This window comes from Acanthochromis polyacanthus, chromosome 18, assembly GCF_021347895.1.
Source record: "Acanthochromis polyacanthus isolate Apoly-LR-REF ecotype Palm Island chromosome 18, KAUST_Apoly_ChrSc, whole genome shotgun sequence".
Lineage (NCBI taxonomy): Eukaryota > Metazoa > Chordata > Actinopteri > Pomacentridae > Acanthochromis > Acanthochromis polyacanthus.
In genome coordinates, this window is record NC_067130.1 from 19,494,589 (window position 1) to 19,513,421 (window position 18,833).

Below are 18,833 nucleotides of genomic sequence, written 5' to 3' on the forward strand. Positions count from 1 at the left end.
GGCTGGGGCCGTTCTTGTAAATGTTTTGTAAGCCAGGAGGAGAGTTTTGAATTTGATTCTGGCTGCAACTGGAAGCCAGTGAAGGGAGATGAACAGGGGAGTGACATGAGCTCTTTTGGGCTGGTTGAAGACCAGATGTGCTGCTGCATTCTGGATCATCTGTAGAGGTTTGACTGTACAAGCAGGGAGACCTGCCACAAGAGAGTTGCAGTAGTCAATGCATGATATCACAAGAGCCTGAACCAGAAGTTGTGTGGCCTGTTGGGTCAGGAAGGGTCTGATCTTCTTGATGTTGTAAAGGGCATAACGACAAGATCGAGAAACTGAGGCCACATGAACCTTAAAGGTCAGCTGGTCTTCAATCACGACACCCAGGTTTCTGGCTGAGTTTGTGGGCACAAGTAGGCTCGAGTGAAGTTGGACACTGATCTGAGGCTGAACAGATGGACAAACTAGAAAGACCATGAGTTCAGTCTTAGACAGATTTAGCTGAAGGTGCCGTTCCTTCATCCATGTGGAGATATCAGCCAGACATGCTGATATCCGAGCTGAAACTGTTGTGTCGTCAGGTGGAAAAGAGGGGAAAAGCTGAGTGTCGTCAGCATAACAGTGGTAGGAGAAGCCATGGGAGCGGATCACTGTACCAAGTGAGGTGGTGTACAGAGAGAAGAGTAAGGGACCAAGCACTGACCCCTGAGGGACCCCTGTTGATAGGCCATGTGACCTTGACACCTCCCCTCGCCATGTTACTCTGAAGGATCTGCCTGTGAGGTAGGACTTGAACCACAACAGGACAGAACCTGAGATGCCGAGCTCGGAGAGTGTGGAGAGGAGGATTTGATGGTTCACGGTGTCAAAGGCAGCAGACAAGTCCAGCAGCAGTAGGACAGAGGACTGACCAGCAGCTCTCGCTAGCCGCAGAGATTCTGTGACTGATAGGAGTGCAGTCTCAGTAGAGTGGTCGCACCTGAAGCCAGACTGAAAGGGCTCAAGTTGGTTGTTGTTCCGCAGATGTTTAGAGACTTGGTTAAATACTGAGCGCTCCAGTATTTTCGACAGGAATGGTAGAAGTGAGACTGGCCTGTAGTTTTCAACCTGGGCTGGGTTGAGATGAGGCTTTTTGAGCAGTGGGGTGATGTGGGCTTGTTTAAAAGTAGCAGGAAAAATGCCAGTTTCCAAGGAGGAGTTGACAATGTGCGTGATTGCAGGTTTGATTGTGGGCAAGATGGTCTGCAGGATGCTGGTGGGTATTGGATCGAGAGGACATGTTGCAGGTATTGAGCTCAGAAGAAGTCTGGAAACCTCATCCTCCCTCAGAAGAGCAAAAGACCAGAGTGAATGAGCAGTAGTGGGTTTGAGCTGACTGGACTGGTCAGGCTCAGAGAACTGGTTGCCGATTGCAGCCACCTTTTCAGTGAAGAAGGAGGCAAACATGTCTGGAGTCAGCTCAGTGGACGGCTGAGCAGCTGGAGGAGAAAGCAAGGAGTTCAACGCCACAAAACAGTTTTCTGGAATCAGAAGCTGCACAGATCTTGTTCTGATAAAAAGCTTTCTTTGCAGACTGCAAGCAGGAGGTAAAGGAAGCAAGTTTCTGTTTGTATGTGGACAAATCAGTGGGTTCTTGGGATTTACGCCAATTTCTTTCTGCTGCCCTGAGTCCAGCTCTTTGTTCTCTCAGAACTTCAGAGAGCCATGGACTTGGCTGTTTTTTCTTGGTCGGTTTGGACACCAGGGGGCAGAGTTTGTTCAAAGAGGATGCCAGAGAGGACCAGTGTGTTTCAGTAGCCTCATTAACAGGAAGTGAGGAGAAGTGTGAGTGGTCAGGCATGACAGAGCTCACCTCCTCAGACAGCTGAGCTGCTGTGAGGGACTTCAGGTTGGCGAAAAGATTGTAAAAATGGAAGTAGTCAAATTTCTAAACAACTTTTTAAACATAAATGGTGGACACTTGAGAAAATGTTGCACGTTAACTAATTTTTTTCAGTGCCTGCAAAATAAATCTTTAAATAAATTAAACTTTTCTTTTTATGATTCATGACATTCTAACTGTATCATACTACACAGAAGACATTTCTAACTTCTCTCTCCTTCTCACCATATTTGTACTGTTTCCATAGAGGTGCATGACTTTATATTGCAATGAAAAATGAGCCCATAGTAAGAAAAACGTAAGAAACGCAGATCAGAGGGTTAAAAGTTAGACTGGATATGTATTGCAGATATCTGTGATTCAATTCTTCACAGTTAAAAAGAACATCAACATGTTCAGATTGTCATTCTTCCAGGACAAATTAGATCACCTTTATCTTTCATATGTTTCTCAGTATATACATCTGCACCTGAATTCTGATTAGCTGCAATTCCAGTTACAGAATTCTACAGTGGGGCTGCACCATGGCTTGGTGGGTAGCACTCTGGCCTTGCAGCGAGCATGTCCCCAGTTCGTGTCCTGGCCTTACTGGGATCTTTCTGCATGGAGTTTGCATGTTCTCCCTATGCATGCATGTTTTTCTCTGGGTTCACCAGCTTCCTCCTACAGTCCAAGAACATGCAGAGGTTAACTCATAATTATAAATTATCTGTAGGTGTGAATGTGAGTGTGAGTGTTTGTCTCTATATAGCTGGGAAAGACTCCAGACCCTCACGACCCTGATGAGGATTAAGCGGTGTATAGATAATGGATGGATGGATTTCTAAAGTTTACTTCTGACTTGTCGTAAATCCAATTCAAGATGTCTTTAATTACCCTTATTCAATATATCTGCTCTCTCCCTTTTAGATTCCCAATTTAATACCATTTTTGAACTATTTTGAAAGATGCTGTAGATATATCAAACTAGAATTATGATTTATGAATTATGACTAGCTGACATGTAATGACAGATACCTTGAATTGGGCAAAATTATGGTGTGAATATCTGAGATGTAGGCTGCTTGCTTTTTACACATACTATTGCACTGCAATAGTAACGGCATATGACAACCGCTTTACGGTTCTGTCAGAGCAGCCTGGGGCCCAAGTTTCAGTCAATTCTGACACCAGGTCTCTAAAGTACAAAGCTCTAATCTCCACAAACTCCTCTTGTTCTACTCTATGGCATTTCGTAACCATATTTTTCACCACAGCAGTCCCTCTGCTAACACTACTCAAATGCTTCGCATGGACAATATCCAGTGTGAAGTCTTGTATGAGCAGTGTCATGAACTTCAATTCAATCAAGTCATAATGTAGATATCTGAAATACGTACAACCACTACTTGGACTGAACACAGAACTACAGAAATCTTTGTCACGTGACTGGTTAAAATGATGTTTGAAAAACTTTGGGTAGTCACAGTATAACTACAATAAGCAAAATAACATTGTTGACATCTGTTGTTTTAATAAGAGGTAGTGAAACTCAGCTGTTAATTGCTAAAATGGCCTAGAGTACACGCATTGCACAGATAACACATGCAAATAGACAAAAAACAAGCAAATTCAGCACTGATCTGACACACAAGTGCAGCACGAAAACTCAGAAACAAGTGGGGACACTAAAATGTCATGGACACATGTCATTCGGTATTATTTACACTGCTCTGTGGCAAAAATAAAAAACCATAAACATTATTTAACATCTGGTGTAAGATCTACAGAAGCTGAAATATGTTACCTTCTTCTTTGTCTGCTGAAGAAAACTGGAGTCTCTTCCTTGGACTGCTGCTGTGGAATGAATGACGTCTCTTGTCAGCTTCTTCGTCACACCTGCAGACAGCACACAATGAGATGAAACACAACCATCATTGAACCACTTTCAGTGTTTTTTTTGACAGAAGCAGTGATCTGTTTATGTTTCACTTCATGTGACTACAAGGTTCTATCTGCTGTGTAAACAAAAGGTGTGTTGTGTCAAAGATGGCAGCAGGCTGACATCTTGTGGTAAATTTCAACAGGGACTCATTTACAGAGGTTCTTGTCTTCTGTGCTGCAGGCAGCACAAGTGCTTTTACATTTAAGCCTTTTTCAAACATCAGCAAATACTTCCCCTTTAAGGTTGTTAAAATCACCTTATTCCTCATTGCCTGACAGGACAACTCTACATCAGAAGGAAATACTCAAACACAGAGTGATCACTGTCAGCACAAACCTAAACCCGATTTTTTGTTTACATCTGTTTACATCTCTTACACAGGTATCATAAAGGGAGAGCACGATTTGTGGGAAGACACGAGGGATGCAATTTTTAGAGTTTCTTTCTATTCTGCAGCATAATAATAACGGAATGACTAATAACAAACTGAGCACAGTGGGCACAACACCGACTTTGCTACATATGTCACTGGGATGTAGAAACATTATCCGTGTTGATCCCAGCTTGTCTGAAACACAAGTTCTGGCTGGAGGCAAAGTAACATCACAGAAGTCTTTGTCACGGTGCCTGTTTGCACCAAATTCCTAGCCTAGCCGCGCTAGACCCAGCTCTTAAGACACAAGGTCTAGGAACGCTCGACAGGGAGGGAGGCGGGCTAAAAGGTTGTCTTTCAAATCACTCTGCAGCAATTGGGTAGGTATACAACCAATCAGCGCAACGAATAGGCTGACGTAGTTCCTAGAGCGCCGGATTGTGGCTAAGTCCCATTAGCTTCCCAACCAGCAGAGCCAACTGGTATATTAAGGATTTGCCATATCCCGTCGGCATAAGTCCAAATACGTCTTTCTTCTCAATGAAACACTTAAGTGCCGTCCTTTGTTTATCTTTCAAGTTGAATTTTAGCTTCAAATCTTTAAGGGCTGTGGCCAAAGCCGAGTCGAAAGATAACTGTTTATTGTGCGCTGGTTGTTTCTGTCAGAATCGTCGCGCCTCTGTCGTCACTTCGTTACGCCCGCCTTCTGACTCTACACTTCATGGTGATTCGTCCGGCCAGTTTTAGGAGCATCCAGCCTTGAGCCTTATGGAGGGTAACTAGACCCACCCTGGCAGAGAATTAAATTCGTTGCCGTGGGTTGTCTAGCACGGCTAGGCTACCAAATTCCCACAATTGCATTGAACCCCCACAATTCACTCTGCTTGCCAACATGGACCTGCTTGGAATTCAAGTGACTGCCTCCTCGAGCTGCTACAATAGAAACAGAAAAAGGCTTTACTACAACTAATCTGCAATATATAGAAGTCTGTATTTTCTGGGAAAATGGAAGTTACAAAATATTAAATGACTGAGGATTGAGGGGAGTTTAAAAAAAAAAAACTTGATCAGGACATCCTTAATTTTTGTACCTGAGTCTAATTTTTTCCACCAGGAATGCAATCACCAGTGTTAATTTAGGAAACACTAACTGGATTTACTCAGGAAAATCTGTGTGTTCTATCACTGCAGATAAGAGGGACATGAACACTTTATGAGGTGCCTCGTATCTACAGCTGATTTACATGCAAAACAACTTGCTCATTAACTAAAATTATGTTGTACATTAGACAAATGCATTTTTAAACATTAGTGACTTGTAAACTACAAATACATGAAACTGGACAAGAAGTGTTATTCTGCTGTCAATAAAAGCATCCCCCTCCCCAATCATTCCATGACGATAATCCTGTCCTGACTTAAACTGTCCTCAACTCTCTATCATTGCTTCTTCTAGAATGTGGGGATCTTCCTCTTTCTCAATTCATTTTTGGCAGCTCGAGTACACCAGTTCACCTACAAGTTTACTCAAATGCTGTAAAAGTACTCTAATATTGCAGTAATTCAACTGTAAATGTTTGACCTGGAAATAGCAAAAGAGTAATGACACAGAAAGTCCCATACTGCAAGTTGACAGGATTGACTTCTTAGGTTTGGTACATATGAAACCCTGGAAGTCTAAATTTGTATTTTTGAAAATGTCATTGATGCGCGGCAGTTTTAAGGTGGCATTGCTCAGTCATGGTGTAGACTGCTTATCAGGCACAAGAGTCTTGGAGTATGAACCTGATTTTCACCAGAGGAGGTCTCTGATGATGTTTAAAAACTGAACATTGTCTTTCGCCAGACAAAAAATCATTTACTGCCTCAACCCTGTTTCTGTGGCATTTGCATGAGAAGTTACTAAGCTTTAAGGGGAGACTTGTAAAAGGGGAAAAAGCAGCAGCTGTAGAGACGAGACTTGTCAGCCCTGATGAGACAGCCATGTCACCATCTTCGCCTCCAGTCTTGTTCTATTCTTGATCTTATTGACACAATGTCTATCATGCTTAGTAACAAAGATTTACAGCGCAAACATAAACTAAATTCTTACTTTGACGAGTAGAGCTGAACATATGAGGCACAGACATTTGACACCAGCAGTCGTCCTGTCAAAATCATCACTGTAACTAGGGCCTCCTATCATATCCTTTATCTCTCACAAAGAATAATCTTAATGCAGGTAATGTAAATCAGTTGTCAGCTGTAAATGAACATCTTCAGCAGCTACTATTGGATCTTGTCATGTGCAGCTGATTAAAAAGTAATTCTGGTTTATTTCAGCTGGGCGTATTTGACACTAGACATTAACTTGCTCCTCTGTGTACCATTTAAAAGCCATACTGCATTTTCTTTGTTGATTTAATGTGTTTTATTTAGGCCTGAGGACGTTAATGCATTACTAAGGTGTCAACACATTAATTAATTAACGCTGACAAATATTTTTATGGTGTTAACGCAGTTTGGGTGGATGCTGGTCAGTACTTGGGACTGACATCATCACGTTTCACCCAAACTAACAGTGCAGGGAGGCTTTGGCAGACTGGTTGGATGCAGCATGTGGGAGAAATAGAGATAAACTAAAACAGGACAAGCTAACAAATTCCGCAAACTAGTTAGCTATGACTGCATTCCGATTAGTTTTGTGGAAGACGAAGGTCTGAGGAACGTTCTCAGGATAGAAATGAAAGACGACAGAATGAGCCTCAACTTGCATCACTAGCAAGCGACCCATAAACAGCGGCTATAGTCCCCGACGCATAGACGGTTAATGCTGTACCCTTATAAAAGAAAAATGTTTCTGCTAGTACTTGTTCAGAAAAAATAAGAATAAAGATTTATAAATGTTAACTCGATGTTGCTGGGAAGGTTCCTGCTATAATGTTATAATCGTGGCTCTGGACTCTGACGGTAGCTTGTTTTTCTGTAACAAACCAGATAAAATGTTCATTCTCTCACAGTGGAAAATAGCTTTGGTTTGATTTGATTACTTTAGTGTAATGTAATGTGATTACGATGAATCACAGAACATAATGTGATTAAATGCAATTAAAATTTTTAATCGTTTCCCAGCATTAGTTTTATTGTCCTCTCTCTTGTTTTCTCTTTTTCGTTCCAACTGCTGTTCAGTCGAAAAGCAACAGAATTTCTGTCACATGACTGTTGGTCACCGAGTGAATTATAGTTTCTCTCGCATATAATTTTTTAGATGTTTACTGAATCTTGTTTGAACCGTTTCATTTTTGCTAATCTTTAAATAGGACGTAGAATAAAATGATTTTGGCAAAACATCACAATTCTAAGGTTAGATCTGAATATTTTTCCCGATGCGACTCAGGTTGATTTTGCTTCACTGGAGAAGATAATGAAATAGATTCTGTTGTACCTTCTGAGCAGATGTTCCTCCCTTGGCATCAGGTGACCAAAAGCAGTGGAGTAGTTTTCAGTAGGGCAGCGTTTAGGGCTGGACTTGGCAGACAGGGGCATGAGCAGTGTCTCCCTTTTTGCTAGATGGAAGAGAAAAGCACAACATTAATTGAAACTTACACAAGTCCTTTCTTACATCTCAAGAATGTTAGCATTTGTCATGAAAGACTAACATAGTGGGCTAAACAGATTAAAGGACTCTTAAGTCAGAGTTTGGTTTCTGCTTGATCTTTGTTACCAAAATACTGAAGGTGGAAGTGAGGGATCAAACTGATCATCTAATGTTTGCAATATTTGCTCTGATTCAGTGTTTGTGAAACAGTGTTTACCTTGGATTACAAAATAGTTCAATTATTCTGCCTCATTACTAATACAGTGTCAGATATTCGATATTGAAGTTTTTTGGTTGAACAAATAGTATTTCTATACGGTTTGAAATTGTGGATTTTGTGCAATTAAGTGTCTCTTTATAGTTTAAGAGTGTCTTCTGATTTTGTCTTTTCTTTGGTATTTTTGTTTTGTTTCCGGCCTAAAAATTGCACTGCAATTAAAAAGCAAAACTCGCAATAATATAAGGAAACCAGGATATACACTACTGCTCAAAACTTTGGGGTCACCCAGACAATTTCATGTTTTCCATGAAAACTCACACTTTTATTCATGTGCTAACATATTTGCACAAGGATTATCTAGTCATCAATTAGCCAATGTTCCTCTGTTCTATGTAGATATTCCATTAAAAATCAGCAGTTTCCAGCTAGAATAGTCATTTACCACATTAACAATGTCCAGACTGTATTTCTGAGTCATTTAATGCTATCTTCATTGGAACAAAACTTACTTTTCATTTAAAAATAAGAAAATTTCTAAGTGAGCCCAAACTTTTGAACAGTATTGTACGTATAATATGAAGTGCAATCAAAATTTTAGAGACTATGCCTATAAAAATTAAAAATCATACTTTTCTTTTTTAAATACACTGCTCCCAGCGCTTATGCAGCACTTGTAAAGCTTGAAAGTTGCATTACGCAGCACCATTAAGCACCACCTATAATAAGCACAAACTCTCCTAAACTGTGTCAAAACGGCAACCCTATAACTTGAATTACATTTTAGGGGAGATGAGAAGTCACCAGGAGCATAATTTGGCAAGCAGAGCACATAGGAAACAACAACTGTGCTGTAGTGGCGAAAAGGCCATTTGTAATCGCTACATAGCACACTGGTGCGCTCACATTCCAATGTGCCACAGTACAGGTTGTTTGTGCCAAATGTTCACCCAGAGACACAACAAAGTGTTGCAGTAGAACTATCTTTACTGACTGAAAACACCAGCTTTCACAGTACAGTCTAGAACTGAGGAAGGTGACTAGGTGAGCCGTACCAGGTGCATGCTTGGTGTTTTTCCTAACAAAAACGTTGCTGTGTGTATCATGAATTCAGCCCCCAGGGTGATCTGAACTGTTGCATGATGGCAAATTGGTGCTCCATCGAGACAAGGATTTGTTGGTCACAACAGCACGATTGTTACTCCTTACACACCCTACTTAACAGATTTGGTTCCTTGCAACCTCTTTCTCTTCTAAAAACTGAAATATAAGCTGAAGGGCAGCCGTTTTGACACACTTCACGAGACAGCATTCATCACAGACGACATTTCTACATAATGGGAATTCCAGGGAATGTTTTAGGTGTTGCTGCTGCACAAGCAGTTTGTTTTGAGGGGAAAAGCAGCAAACATTGTTTTTGGTTTGGTAGTGTCTACAGATACGGACCCGTACCCGTAGCCTGTGGGCTACGGATACGGCACTTTCCATTTGCCAGACAGATACGGACCCGTACGTGAGTCTCGCGAGTCAAGAAGCTGCTAACCACTGCAAACTGTTGAAAGGTAAGCTAAGGTTAAGGTTAGGGTTAGTGTTAGGGTCAGGTTTAGGGTCCGTACCTGTAGTACCGATGCTACGGGTCCGTACCGCTAGCGTCTACCGGGAGTCACGTGACCAGATCTCGCGTATCTGATTGGCAAATGGCAAGTCCCGTATCCGTAGTCCACAGGCTACGGATACGGGTCCGTACCTCTAGCAACAACCTTTTGGTTTTACCAGACTCTGAACCTTTTGATCACATCTGCTCTTTTCCAAGAGCAGGTGTGATCACCAACCAAGGTCCTAAGCCATCTTTAAGCAGAGATAGAAGGGCTGGGAGTAATTACTGGGTGTAGCTGTGGGAATGTTTCGGTGTGCTGGAGGAGGCAGTGATGAAGATCTGTGGCCCTCTGGAGAGAGACTCCTCTGAGCTCTCAGCAGAGTCGCAGCTCTTTCTGCTTCACTGCTGTTTTTCGGTCCGCCTCGCTCCGCTCCAGCCACAACTCCTCCAGGTTTGACCATCTCCCTGTCCGTCTGAAGAGGCCCGACTCGCTCCTGAATTAACTCTTTGTGTCGCCGCTCCACAAACCCAACTGTGGTCCTCTGGTTGCCGATCCCTGCAGAGGGAGAAACATTCATTACAGGCAGTGAGTGGACCTTGCTGTGTGTGCTGTGTATCAAATTAACTCAAGACAGCAGTAATTAGTGTTTAAGCTACGTTTATTTAATTAACAAAAGGATTTAGAGCTAAAATGAACTGCAGAAATACAATTAATCAACTGTTTCACAAATAATTAACAGCTTTAAGTAATTTTGAAGCAACAATGGCGTATACTTGCGACTTTCCTGTTATAATTTGCTCTCTGTCTGTGTTACATTACAGTAAAGTAAATATCTTTAGGCTTAAGGCTGTCAGTTGGACATTAGAAGACATTACAAGGCAGAACTTTCAGCTTAGGAAAAATGCAATGGGTATTATTTACAGTTTTTTGACATTCTGTAAATATTCTGACTTTCAATTAACCCAGAAAGATGATGAAAACAATCGCCAGGTACAACCTAGACAGGATTATTTTTTATATATTCTGACCTGTCTGTAATTATACAACACTTATAATGCTTTTTTTTTTCCAGATTTTTGATACTGTGTCCTCAGTCATGCTAAGAAGCCTGTTGGGCTTTGCTATGATTGCTCTGTGATGATCAGACTGTCAGCTACTACACAACACAGTCACAGATTATAAAAGTGAGTAAAGTTCCCCTCTTTTCCTGCTGGTGTATGCATGTGCATTCTGCCTCAGATTTTCCTATTTCTCTCTTACAACCATCAGCTCACGCCTCAGACAGCCACAAATCGCTCCGTGTAAAGCTGCCTGAGTGAATGAATGAGTGTGGAGCGGTTATTCTTACAGGGAGCCCGGCTCTCTGTGGCTCTGGTGTCCTCCAGCTCTATCAGGGCTCTCATCATGGGAGTTAAAGGACTGGATCCGTCTCTCCGTCCGGCCTGGCCAATGCCCTGCTCCTGGTGTCTGGTCTGAGACAGAAGCTGCTCACACTCGGGAGGAGATGCACACCTGCAGAGCAATTTCAGGAATTAAACCACTGACAACTGCCAACAAATGAGTGTGAAAAAATATCCACAAAAAAAAAAAAAAAAACACCTCCAGCTCCCTCCAGCTGAAGAGGCGTCCACAGAGCTTCCAGTTCCTGATGATTGATCGTTCGATGGATACGGTGACCTCTTGTGGACGCTTTTTTGGCTGGTTTGATGGTACGGCGATTTTCTGCCGCTGCTCAGCTGGTCAGACAGAGGACAGGGAGACCTTCTGCGGGTGACGTCAGGCTCTGCCTTGCATTTAGTGGGCGACAGCAGCAGGTCCGGATGGTGGAAAAGACTGTGGACATGTTAAAAGGGATTACATTATATTGGGTGATAATATACATACATACAGCTTTATATTTTTCAAAGGAAATTAAAGGCCTGTTTTGTCTTATCATCTTGCTTTAAAATATTATTTTTTAAATTAGGAATAATGCTATAACCATAGAATTTGCTATCTTTTTTGCTTAAATTATTTAATCCCTGGTCTTTACTTTGTTTTTTTTCCAATCGAATGCTATTTATCTACGATGCTTAAAAAAAATTACTCACCGCCCTCGGAATTTTTCCTTTCAACACTGAATCCTAGTCAATTTAATTTGCCTTTATTGGCGATCATGTACTAAAGAGAATCTTTCATGTCAGTGTGAAAACAGATTTCTACAAAGTGCTGTCAATTACTTAAAAATAACACATGGAAATCAGTGACTGCACAAGTATTTACTGTCTTCAAGTCAGAATTTAGTGGATGGACCTTTTGCCATAATTACAGCATTGAGTCTGTGTGAATAGATTTCAGTCATACTTGGACATCTGGACACTGCAATTTTACCCATTCTTCTTTCAAAAGTGCTGAAGCGGCATCAGGGATCGAGAGTAAACAACCATTTACGAATCCAGCCACGAATTCTCAGTTGGATTGAGGTCTGGACTTGACTCGGCCACTCCGGAACATTCACCTTGTTGTCCATAAATCTTTTCCGTATAGCTTTGGCTGTATGCTTCAGGTTATTGTTTTACTGGAAAACAAATCTTCTCCTAGGTGGTATTTCTCTTCAGACTGCATCAGTTTGTCCTCCAGGATTCCCTTATTCTTTGCTTTGCTGCATTAATTTTAACTTCTATCTTTTTTTGTCTGAATGTTCCGAAAGAAAATACTGGAAGTTTTATTGATAGATACACACGTGGACAAAATTGTTGGTACCCCTCAGTTAAAGAAGGAAAAACCCACAATTCTCACTGAAATCACTTGAAACTCACAAAAGTAACAATAAATAAAAATTTATTGAAAATTAAATAATCAAAAACAGCCATTACTTTTGAATTGTTGATTAACATAATTATTTAAAAAAACAAACTAATGAAACAGGCCTGGACAAAAATGATGGTACCTCTATAAAAGATTGAAAACTATTTGACCAGAGTGACATGATTAACTCAGGTGTGTCATTTAATTGACATCACAGGTGTTTCCAAACTCATAATCAGTCAGTCTGCCTATTTAAAGGGAGACAAGTAGTCACCCTGCTGTTTGGTGAAAAGGTGTGTACCACACTGAACATGGACAACAGAAAGCCAAGGAGAGAATTGTCCCAGGACATCCGAAAAAAAATGATAGACAAACATCTTAAAGGTAAAGGCTATAAGACCATCTCTAAACAGCTTGAAGTTCCTGTGACAACAGTGGCTCATATTATTCAGAAGTTCAAGACCCACGGGACAGTAGCCAACCTCCCTGGACGTGGCCGCAAGAGGAAAATTGATGACAAATTGAAGAGACGGATCGTTGGAATTGTATCCAAAGAGCCCAGAGCAACCTCCAAAGAAATTAAAGGTGAACTCCAAGGCCAAGGTACATCAGTGTCAGATCGCACCATTCGTCGTTGTTTGAGCCAAAGTGGACTTCATGGGAGACGACCAAGGAGGACACCACTGCTGAAAAAAACTCATAAAAAAGCCAGACTGGAATTTGCAAAAATGCATGTTGACAAGCCACAAAGCTTCTGGGAGAATGTCCTTTGGACAGATGAGACCAAACTGGAGCTTTTTGGTAAGGCACATCAACTCTATGTTCATAGACTCAAAAACCAAGCATACGAAGAAAAGAACACTGTCCCTACAGTGAAACATGGAGGAGGCTCAGTAATGTTTTGGGGCTGCTTTGCTGCATCTGGCACAGGGTGTCTTGAAAGTGTGCAAGGTACGATGAAATCTGAAGACTATCAAGGCATTCTGGAGAGAAATGTGCTGCCTAGTGTCAGAAAGCTTGGTCTCAGTCGCAGGTCATGGGTCTTCCAACAGGACAACCATCCAAAACACACAGCCAAAAACACCCAAGAATGGCTGAGAGAAAAGCGTTGGACTATTCTAAAGTGGCCTTCTATGAGCCCAGATCTGAATCCCATTGAACATATGTGGAAGGAGCTGAAACATGCCATTTGGAGAAGACACCCATCAAACCTGAGACAACTGGAGCTGTTTGCTCATGAGGAGTGGGCCAAAATACCTGTTGACAGCTGCAGAACGCTCATTGACAAATACAGAAATCGTTTAATTGCAGTGATTGCCTCAAAAGGTTGTGCAACAAAATATTAAGTTATGGGTACCATCATTTTTGTCCAGCCCTATTTCATTAGTTTGTTTTTTTTTAATAATTATGTTAATCAACAATTCAAAAGTGATGGCTGATTTTGATTATTTAATTTTCAATAATTTTTTATTTATTGTTACTTTTGTGAGTTTCAAGTGATTTCAGTGAGAATTGTGGGTTTTTCCTTCTTTAACTGAGGGGTACCAACAATTTTGTCCACGTGTGTATGTAATCACTTTAGATATTTTTAGGATTTTTTTGGAAGATTTTTACTCATTTTGTTAAAATATTTACATTTTTTTTAAATAAAACTTTTAAGGGAACTCTTTAAGGAATTATTGGAGTTTTCTTCCTGAAGTTTTTTGCAAATTTTCAGAAATTTTGGGATTTTTTTTGCTGATCTTTTTCAGACAAGGAAACAATATCTTTTGGTGCCTGTAAATAAAGACAACAGGAGGGTTAATACATCTCAAATTAGGAGGTTACATGAAAGCGAAAATCTATTTTTGAGTGAAAAACTGCTTTTTTTTTCTTTTTTTAGCATATCCGGCTAATTTTAAGACACCTAAGCTTGACAATCCTGGTAAAATACAGCTTAAAATAAGTTTTCCCAGCTAATTTTGACACTCAAGATTCTAAATATCATATCTTATTTTAAGAAATCCTACCCAGCCATTTTTCACTTGTTCTATTGGCAGATTTTTTCGCTTATTTCAAGGTGAAATTTCCTTGAAATAAGTTTTCTTCTTGTTTTAAGAAGAGCATTTTTTCTAGTGTGCAAGTTTATATAAAAGGTGCCATATAAATGAAGAATAATTTCAGTATTTAGTAGGTATCAGTTGTTATGAACCTTGTAATGTCATACGGACATAATATTTGATAAAAGTAGAACCTTAAATGATAAAATAAAATAAGAAAGACAGGTTATAGTACATTTAAAGCAATCATGTGTAGGATTCATGTGGTACTAGAGGATCCGTCAAATGATTATGTGATGTGTTTGCTGTGCTTACCCAGCCCCTGAAGGTTGAGTGTTACTGTGGGAAGCATAGCGGGCCCTGGCCTGGTTCTCATGCTCCAGCTGCTTCACCTGGGACTCCAGTTTGGAGATCACTCTGAGAGGTTCAAACACAGACACACAAAGTAATACAAGCTAATTCAAGCTTAACTGTGACACCGCACACCAGTTGGAAGGTTTGAAAGGCCTGTTTTCTTTCTTAAAAATGGCACATATATTCAACAGAGCCAGAAACAGTCAAAACAGGAAGAACTGTCATGTTTTCAATGCAGTCTATGATCATATAATGTGTAATGTACATTTCTATGAGGGGAAAAATAGCCCAAAAATAAGCTCAATGTTGTGATATTTAATCAAAATAATTCTACTCTGCAGGTCTCATGCAAAGTGGTACAGAGTGGTGTTAAATTGTGGAGTTTGTTTGTAGAGGTTGTAAAAATGCAAACAGGTCTGGGAACAAAATGTTTTTTTTTTCTAATTTTTGTAATACAAATACTGAAAAACATTTATTGTTTGCTTTGTTTTTATGATTTATGGCACTTTAACTTTGTTGCACTGCACAGAAGACATTTATCAGAGGACTGGGAACACTTGTGGAAACTTGACGAAATGTCTTACACGTCGACTCTTTTCAACTTTCATTTCTTCTTTACATGATTTATGGCAATAGAACTGTCATACTGCACACACAATTTTAAGTTTTCTCAACTTCTAGCCATAACGGTGCTGTTTCCAAAGAGGTGCAGGGCTTTATATTGCAGTGAAAAACAGGTCAAAAAAAAAACAAAAAAACTGGGCAATTTTCCATGAAGCACCGCCACGCCTCCAAGTGATACAGCATGCTTAGTGCCAAATCTGACATCAGTGTGTTTACCAGACTACTGGTGATGCTGCTATTTGCTGATAAAACTTGCCAAAATTTTTGGTTTTATTCATACATTTGTTTTGGTCTTGCTTTTTTATTTTGCTTTGTGTTTGTGGACATTTAAATAGTTGATCCATTTTCTATTTAAAACAAGTGCACTGCAGACGGACTACAGACTTGCACATAGAGACAATACACAGAATAACAATGTCAAATAAAGGTTTCTTTGAGTTCAGCAGTTCCGTGTCTCATTTGTTCTTCTTATTAAAATGTTGTGCTTTACCTGATGGGGTGAAATAAATACGACATTGGCATTATATACTTACTAATAGATGTGCTGCCCTCTGAATATCAGCTTTTGAAAAACCTATATCTGTGCACCACTAGATCAAAGGATTAATCCGTGTTGAAAAGAACTGTTCATCGCAACTCAATTAATAGATAATAAGAATAGCACAAATTTTACCTGGAAAAGCAGGAGGATGGATGCATGGAGTAGCCAATTAAAAAGCAAATAATGAATATTAGGTCTATATATTCTATATACGTGTCACTTTTTTTTGAGGAGCTTGAAGTCAAGACAATCATGAGAAAACAATACCAAAGGATCCTTCCTCTGAGACACTAGCCATGTTTCTATTTTTAAATAACTTTAAATATAAAAAAAAAACAAATACATTCATCATTTGGCTTGTAAACAAGTGGATTTTTACAGAGAATGTTAAATGGTTAAAATGGCATTTTTTCTCATCCGTCAGCCTCACAGAAAATCCTCCTCTCTATAGAAGACATGACACAAAGCTGACCTCAATCTCAACATTTTTCTTGCTGTGCAATAAATATGGCCTCAGTTGTCATCATCTGGCTCTAATTTGCACCTCCTGTTTTACTTTGACAGGCCTCAGTGACGTCTCCTGCAGGTTTTTGCATGCTCTGTGTGACTCCATTAGAGCCTGAAGCTGCAAACGTTCTTGCATATCTTACTGCGGCTTACACCTTTTTCTATTTTGATGGTTGACTCAGTTTATGAATAAAAAACAAAACAGGGTTTACTGACTGCCCCTGTGCATTCACTAAATTCACAATTTGCTGAGTTTGCTTGCGCATCATGTCAGCTTCTTTCGTAGTTTCCTGTGGTCTCATTACACACTTAGAGGTCTCTAGACTACTACATCTCTTCACTTCCTTGCCTGGCTGCATCCAGCTCATTTGCATCAGTGCTAAAATCCTACTTAGACACATCTATTGATGTTCTGCGAGCTGTATCAGCTATCTGTCCATGAATTCAGTGAACTGACTCGACAGACTTTTATCAATGCAGAGTTCATGCGCCGCTTCCACTGGAGTCAATTTCCAAGCAGAGCTGAAACTGCAAAGGAAAGTTGCTGTGTAGCGTCAGAGGCCGATGCTGTTATCTACTTTCAGCAGTGCAGGGAACATCATTAGGCTTCATTGATTAATCCTCTCTTCCCCGTCTCCCTACTGTCTACCACACTCTGCTTCATGTCTTTAACTAAATTGCCGGAACCAGCCTGTGGCGATGTGACAGTGACAGCCTGGAGCTAATGACTACACTACAGCTATGAAACTACACCCAGGTGTAGCTTTTAGTGGGGCACAAGAGGATACATTCTCCTCAATATTTACAATTTACTAATTCTGAAAAACAAAAACAACGCAAGGGTGTGCTTTTTCTTCAGCAGTTGGTTCTTTTTATAAACTCAAAATATTCTCATACAAGCACTTAATCTACTGTGGAGTGAGATCCATATATATCTCAGTACCTTTTGAATCTGGTGCCTTGATTTTGTGTTTTTCTTTAGATAAATGAAGATATTTTTCAATTTAAAGTAATGTAGAAAAGGCGTAAATTGGTGCATCAAGATTCATCAAAATACAGGAAATTAAAGATTTGACTCAGTGTATTGGAGGAAAAATAACCATGGTGTCACATCACTGCTGTATGAGCTGTCTTTGCAAATACAATGACCGAAAAAAAAACTGTACTGACTGTTTGAATGTAGTTTGTGGTTTGGAATTGTTTGTGTACAGCATTATTTCAAAATGCTCCTTTTGTGGACAGTTAGATGAGAAAATCAATACTACTCTGACTACTGTACTGTAAATATACCTTCTTATATTAAACAAATCATAAGACAGCAAGGTGATTGGTCACTTTACATCTTGTGATCTCAACCATCCTTGACCTTAAAGGGGAGGTGCATCAAATTATGCAGCACATACTTTAACTTAACTTGAACTCTATGGTAAATGAAATTACCTTTAATGAGATTAAATCACTTGTCTAAATAAATCATAGAATAAAATAATCTATCAAATAAAATAAATCTTCACAAAAATAAATCTCATCTTACATTATCAAGGCTAACACTGCCATTTATGCCCTTTGTTTGGGAAAATTTTCATGCCATTGCATCATCAAATACGAGAAACAGGAAAATATTTCAGTGACTCCATACTGCACAGGGCTGATATTCACAAAATATAATAAAAGATAGTTCATGATTTCCTTATAGTCAGTAAGAACCTAAAGTGACATGAAGTCAAAAAGTCCCAGACACAGTAAAAAAAAAAAAAAACTGCCAGCTTATGCTTTACTTTACAATCAATCCACTCACCTCTTTAACTCAGATATCTGATCATTGGCATCGACAAGTTTGTTCTCTGCCGACACCAAGTTGTTCTGTAAACACAAAAGTTTGAAAACTGTATTAGGACGAATGAAGACATGACAAACAGATGAATGACTTTGTCAAAATGCTATATATAAATCACCTTCATTCCTTCATGCTCCTTCATCAGAGAGTCATATTCTCTTAGCAGCTGAGGAAACAAATACACACAGAGTTATTCATGAAGGCCAACGGTACTGTTGATAGACCATCTTTTTCAAGAATGTGAAACCTGCATAATTGCATTATGGAATAAATATGTTCATATAGATATCACAAGAACAAAATGCTAAGATACTTTAGTACACCAGCAACATGTGGAACCCACAAGTCTGCACAAGTCTTACTGTAAAAAAAAAAAAGTATGGTCTACCTTTGTTTTCAGTTCACATAACTGAGTTTTGAGAATTGTGCAACAAAATCTAACATTGCTTTACTCGAATGTTTCAAAATAATGTGATCACACTAACAGCAGAAAAAACACAACTTTACATTACACTCCAGCAATGTGAATGCTACTGTCAGCTGTTGTGGTTTCACGTTCAAGTAAGCAATTTCAGACGAAGTAAG

At 39.8% G+C, this 18,833-nt stretch overlaps 1 protein-coding gene across 1 annotated transcript in view; it reads right to left on the reverse strand.

The window, feature by feature from the left end:
- The window catches only part of LOC110970183 (M-phase phosphoprotein 9), a 39,240-nt gene that overhangs the window by 4,507 nt on the left and 15,900 nt on the right, over window positions 1–18,833 (reverse strand). The window contains exons 14-21 of the mRNA XM_051938863.1: window positions 18,367–18,414; window positions 18,210–18,274; window positions 14,701–14,802; window positions 11,159–11,392; window positions 10,908–11,071; window positions 9,845–10,114; window positions 7,592–7,712; window positions 3,657–3,748 (exon numbers count right to left, since the gene is read on the reverse strand). Of these exons, the coding sequence (XP_051794823.1) occupies window positions 3,657–3,748; window positions 7,592–7,712; window positions 9,845–10,114; window positions 10,908–11,071; window positions 11,159–11,392; window positions 14,701–14,802; window positions 18,210–18,274; window positions 18,367–18,414 (1,096 nt within the window). The remainder of the gene's footprint in view (window positions 1–3,656; window positions 3,749–7,591; window positions 7,713–9,844; window positions 10,115–10,907; window positions 11,072–11,158; window positions 11,393–14,700; window positions 14,803–18,209; window positions 18,275–18,366; window positions 18,415–18,833) is intronic.